Source organism: Atta colombica, unplaced genomic scaffold (genome assembly GCF_001594045.1).
Source record: "Atta colombica isolate Treedump-2 unplaced genomic scaffold, Acol1.0 scaffold32, whole genome shotgun sequence".
In the NCBI taxonomy this organism is placed as follows: domain Eukaryota; kingdom Metazoa; phylum Arthropoda; class Insecta; order Hymenoptera; family Formicidae; genus Atta; species Atta colombica.
Window position 1 is genome coordinate 2,141,090 of NW_017259426.1, and position 5,842 is coordinate 2,146,931.

The 5,842-nt window shown below is 28.7% G+C and overlaps 1 protein-coding gene across 2 annotated transcripts; it reads left to right on the forward strand.

Annotated features, from left to right (window-relative positions):
- The first annotated feature begins 2,074 nt into the window (after positions 1-2,074).
- On the forward strand, positions 2,075-5,381 carry LOC108690385 (peptidoglycan recognition protein-like). Of its 2 annotated transcripts, none has more exons than XM_018197646.1 (3): positions 2,075-2,311; positions 4,032-4,373; positions 5,013-5,381. In XM_018197646.1, exons 1-3 carry the CDS (start codon positions 2,191-2,193, stop codon positions 5,276-5,278), a joined length of 729 nt encoding a protein of 242 aa, XP_018053135.1. In that variant the 5' UTR covers positions 2,075-2,190; the 3' UTR covers positions 5,279-5,381. The 2 variants fall into 2 exon arrangements, with proteins under 2 accessions (XP_018053135.1, XP_018053136.1); XM_018197647.1 differs by having other exon boundaries at positions 4,047-4,373.
- Positions 5,382-5,842: the final 461 nt, after the last annotated feature.

The following is a 5,842-nucleotide window of genomic DNA, read 5'->3' on the forward strand; positions in this document are numbered from 1 at the left end:
AGTTTTATTAAGGAATAAGAATGATAAGTATGTATATGAAGTAATTAATAATAATTACAATTTTTCCACATGTACAAGTCTTATGACATGATGAGGTATAATGCGTTTATTATATATAGTGCACTAAATTCAATCTGTGCACTTTATATGCTTTGAGCATAAATCCCGCCCGTTAAAAATACCATATATCTCAAACAGGTGAAATATTGGATTGTTCGGAAAGTTCGTGCCGACTAAAATTTAAATTTTAGTATACATTTATTAAATTAAAATTTTCTGCGTTTCAATTTTCCTTCAACATTGGCACGAACTTTCCGGACAACCCAATATATAAGACAACAAACTAAACAAAGAATACAAGAGCAAAGTACATGTATTTTGTTATACAACATGCTTTACTATTCCTCTACTAATCACTAATCGAAATAATCACTAAGTCTTTTGCACGTCCTACAGTAATCATTTTATGTAGATTATAATTTATGATGGCGCTACGTAATACAGTAACAAATCAATTCAACTCACAATAATTTCATTAATTAATTTCATTAACAGTAAGAAATTGAAATCATATCACATACTAATATAACATGTAACAGAATAAATTCTAGTGCAGCATATTTGCCGGAATTACCGTACTTTGTCTATTGTAATTGATAAAGTCATTATCGAATGTAAAACACTGTCTTTGTTTATTTCAATTATTTTCACATTATTGCAATTACGATTTCATTTCCGTAAAATTACGGGCAATACTAGAAAAAATCTCACTGTTTACATTTGAATCATAAATTGAATCAGATTACATCAGATTCAATAGAACGAATTTGAGATAGCGTAGTTCCATTTATATGAATTGCATCGATCATTCGATGCATTCTTATCAGAAGACAAATATGTTATGTGGCTGATTATACATCAAATATCCAAATGTCCATAAAAATGTCGTGTTATTAATATTATTCATATATAGAAATGCATAGACATTTTAATAAAATGTACGCTGATGTTGTTTATTAAAAATTCTGAATTTTTAATCAAGATAACAATAATGAAAAAATAATTGAAAAAATTCACGATTCATTAAATAGATCAATTTTCTGTGTAATCAAGCAATACCGATTGGTTATGTAACTTCTAGATACCATTACTTATCGGAAATTCACTATCCATTTGATAAAACCGTGCAAATCGCGTCATATAACGTAATCGCTAACTGTGCTTAGAAAAAAAAACGTAAGAAACTGTATAAATAAAAAAATAAATATAATAAATAGAATCAATATTGCATCAAGACTTCATAATTCTTTTTCTTTTCTCTGTCATATATAAATAATTCTAAACATGACATCAGCACATTCATGTTCATTTTTATTAATGTAGATTAATTTTAAGCAGATTCTCTTACTTTTTCTAATTCTAAATATTAGAAAAATATAAAAAAAAGACAAAAGAATAAATTAAATTGAAATCAAAGTTAATTTGCATTGGTAGAAATAAATATTAATCCATAAATAACCGCGTTAGAAATATTAAGCTTAAGTTAAAAAAAAAGATGATCTTTTTTTTTCTAGACAAGTAATAATTGCTTAACCTTTACATATTTTTTGATTACATATTTTATGAATTTTTTCAGCACTTTTCTGTGTTTTCAATTTCTTAGAATATATAAACACATGAATGTTAATAGCATATTAATTATTTTAACATAAAAGCTTTTTAGTCTCACGCTTCTTTTTTATGTCATTATTTTCACAGTATTTTGCACAATATTTTTTATCGCATCATTACTCACTCAGTTTGTCATTTTCATTAATTTCGATTGTGTTCGATTCGATCTATTGCGTTCGATTTTTTATTGCATGCGCATTTCTTTCTTCCGCGTTTCGATAGCAATCAGAATGATGTAGATATTGTGCGAATTTTCGAAATATACGATAGTAGAATACTCGGAACAAATATAACTCCTTCTCGATGTCATCGTCATTATCAATATTGTAGTCACTGTGACGAACATATTGAAGAGGGGACAGAATTAAGGGACTACCAAACGGGTTCGTTGTCGATGCACGACTGTTCATCTGAGGGGACTTCCCGGTTGCCGTTCGGATTTTCGTTTAAAAGCGAACGCGGCATCATGATGGCTATCCAGTTTTACTTTTGACACGCGCTGTAAAGGTGTCAATTACCATGATGAGATTGTCCTCTTACTTCATTCACTTATCGACGTTATATGTACTCCTCTTTGGTTTCTTCGAGCATGCGGTGCTTGCCATTCCCATTAACAACACGAATTTCATCAATGCAACCGGTAAGCCACTCGAGATTTTATACCAGGATCGAAAATACATCATATTTTTAGAATTAGTTCTTCTGTGCAGCGAAGAAAATTACACACTAATAATATTGTGGATCATGCAGTAGATTTATAAGATTTATAATACATATAATAAATAGAAAAAGCAATCTTTTGTATTATTTATAATATGTAAGTAGAAGAGATTGTAATATCCAAGAATATAACGTACACTAATTATTCTTTTAATAATAATTAATATACACTAATTAATTCTTTTAATAATAATGAGATTTTTAATGTGTCGATAGCTCAGTTATATTTCGAATGAAACAACTGAATTGCTAACATTGAAAATCTCATTATTATTAAAAAATAATTAGTATGTCACAAAGTACAGTGTGTTCCTGGATATCACAATCTCCCCTATTATCTACAACAAAATAAGTTTTTTATTATTATTCATGTTTATATTGTTTTCTTCTATCAAATCCTTAATGGTTCTTTTTCGATCATTCTTGTATAGGTGCAAAGTGGTTTCTCTTAAAAAAATATAAAAAAACGGAAAAGGTGTCTTATAATTCTTTCAGTCTATTCAATAACAAGCTAGCTATATTTATATTTCCTACGTATATTTTTTATTTATGTAAATATATAATAAAAAAATATTGTAATTATCCGCAACAAATTAATTTTTATTCGACCTTTAACATTTATTCCGTTGTCGAAAGAGATCTGCGAGCTTCCGAATTGAGTTTCATTGATACACTTAATCGTTATGAGTCATTTCTGTATGCAAACTTTAATCATCATAATGAAGTTCTTTAGATATGATAAGTATAAGTATAAAAAATATGGCTCACAACTACGCAACTACTTTTGCACAATAGATAAATTTACAAGCTGTAGTAGCAAATAATGTCTAATTTCTTAACAGTGTTACGACGCTTAATATAAAATTAAAGTGCATCAGTTGTTTATATCAAAGTAGAATGATCACATTCTACGATATCAGTTCGCAATGTCAAGAAAATTATTCTACAAGGACAATCCATACTACAATATTTCGAAACTATTACAATATGCTCGTATAGAAGAAAGTATAATTTTCTTTTTAAAGTTACAATTTTAATTGTAGTTAATAAATTGATTTGCGCGATTGGACGTATATTCAGAAAAAATAAAATTATTCGAGATAAAACGTGCGAGTAAATAAACAATTTGCATTCCTCGCGACAAAAACGCTTTGATGACTAGTTAGTATTTTTCCAAAGTTTTCCGCCACATTTGTGAGACGTGTCTAAGTCGAAATTATTGTATTTTACAACTTGGGAATCTGATTGGGCAATTTATCATCGTATCTCAAGGACGAAATAATTTCTGCACGATAGAAATATATTTGCAATTGCGCAACTAATTGCTGAAAACGTGCTTGTTCGTGCTAACTCGTTAGCTGACTCCAATGTATATCCGTCAAGTTCTATGTTACTTGTTCTACATGATAATGCAAGAAATTCATAATTCTTTATATCATTATTATTATTATTATAGTTGTTATTGTTATTGTTGTTATTATTGTTATTATTATCAAGAATCCATAATGCATTTAAATAACAATTGCGCACAGCAGCTTACACATGTTAATCTTTTTGTCCGTATCTTAAAACTGTTCAAATCTTATGAAGAATTAATTTAATTCGAAAATAATTTATTACTAATAATTTATCTATAATAGATTCTCCGTGTTCAGAGTGCCTAAGAATTGTCAGCCGAAAGGAATGGAATGCCAGGAAACATCTCAATTTCGAGATCATGCCAATAAAACCAGTACCGTACGTAGTGATCCATCATGGTGGTATACCTAAGTACTGTCGGGATCAGGAGACATGTTCTGATATCGTTAGAACCTATCAAGATTTGCATCTGGATCAGCGAGGCTGGTGGGACATTGGATATAATTTCGTCATTGGCGAAGACGGTAACGTTTACGAGGGTCGCGGTTGGGATTATACTGGCGCACATGCAATTGGATACAATACCCAGAGTATTGGCATATGCATCATAGGAGATTTCACTGGTAATTGAGGCATTATAAATATAATTGATATTTCGTCAGATATGTAGATATAATACACAGAAAGACTGATTTTACTGAAGCATTTAAAAAATTCAGCTTGACACAGAGTTTTAAAATTAATTTTATTAAACTACTAAAATAATTGTATAGGATAAATACTTAAACATAATGAGTAATGCTGCAAAACAATTTTGACATTCTAGCAATCAGCCAAAACGTCCTACATAATTATTTCAATAGTCCAATAAAATTATTTCTAGATTTGTATTTAGCCAAGTTTTTAGATACTTGAGCAAAAGTATTTTTTTCCGTAAATCAAATAACATTCCATCGAACAAAGATTAATAATTTTTAAAAAATCATTGAAAATGATTGTCAAATTTTTCTTATTGAAAAATGATTCTTGTTTTTATATCAGTTTCTTTTGTACTACAGTTAAGAAATATTAAATTGCATGTATAAATGGAAGATAAATTATCATTTAAAAGTCCAAGAGTGTCATCTCAAGTTTTGACTTTATTAAAAAAAATTAATCTTTTATGTAAAAACAACATAATATAAGGCATTTTCCTTGAGATATCATATCGTCTTCTACGTCAAAAAAAATCATTACGACGCACGTAAAATATGATTTCGTAGACTTTCTTCCGAACGAGGCCGCCCTGAAGGCGTTGAACAAGCTGATAGCTTATGGAGTTTTATTCGGCAAGATAAAGAAGAATTACAATGTGATTGGTCATCGACAAGTGCGAGACACGGAATGCCCAGGCGAAACTTTTTACAAGTTCGTAGTTAATCTTCCTCGTTGGACTGCAAATCCAAAACCTAATATACGTCTGATCCCCACAACAAAGTCGATAAATAATACTGTAGAAGAAAACAGCAATGCGAATGTTATTCTATGATGACATTTCTAGATCCTTGTCAAATATATCGATCGTAATTATAACGAATATTAATTAACGTAACAAAGGATTGTAAATATGACAAAATTATTTTATTTTTACACGGAAAGAATTTTACTAAAGTATCTAAAAATTTAAATATAAATAAAGATTTAAAAATAATTTTATTGAATTATCAAAATAGTTAGATATAGGAAACTTGAGCATGATGAAAAATGCTGCAAGAAGTTTTGACATTCTAACAATTAATTTGAGTATCCTAAAATATATATAAAAATTATTTGATGATTCAAATAAAATTATTTTCTGTATGACAAAATTGTTTTTTCCGTGTATTAAAAAGAATACTTAGACCGATATTCATAATCTGCTCTTGTGTATTTTAAGATCGTCTTAAGTAACATCAGAAAATGCTAATACGACTTTGTGATTGATTTATGATATCTTAAAACTGTACTATTTAAGATTCTTAAATATAAGAATCGACTATAAATACCGGCTTTACGGTATTTTATATTATCGTATATTTCTTTTTTTTTTTCTTATTTATAAAAAGAGTCTAAT

What these genes read in the sequence shown, in the direction of transcription:
- LOC108690385 (XM_018197646.1), top strand. Translation starts at nt 2,191, where the DNA reads ATGATGAGATTGTCCTCTTACTTCATTCACTTATCGACGTTATATGTA. An exon ending in GAATTTCATCAATGCAACCG is followed by an intron (nt 2,312 to 4,031) that starts GTAAGCCACTCG and finishes TATCTATAATAG; the next exon opens with ATTCTCCGTGTTCAGAGTGC. An exon ending in CATCATAGGAGATTTCACTG is followed by an intron (nt 4,374 to 5,012) that starts GTAATTGAGGCA and finishes ATGATTTCGTAG; the next exon opens with ACTTTCTTCCGAACGAGGCC.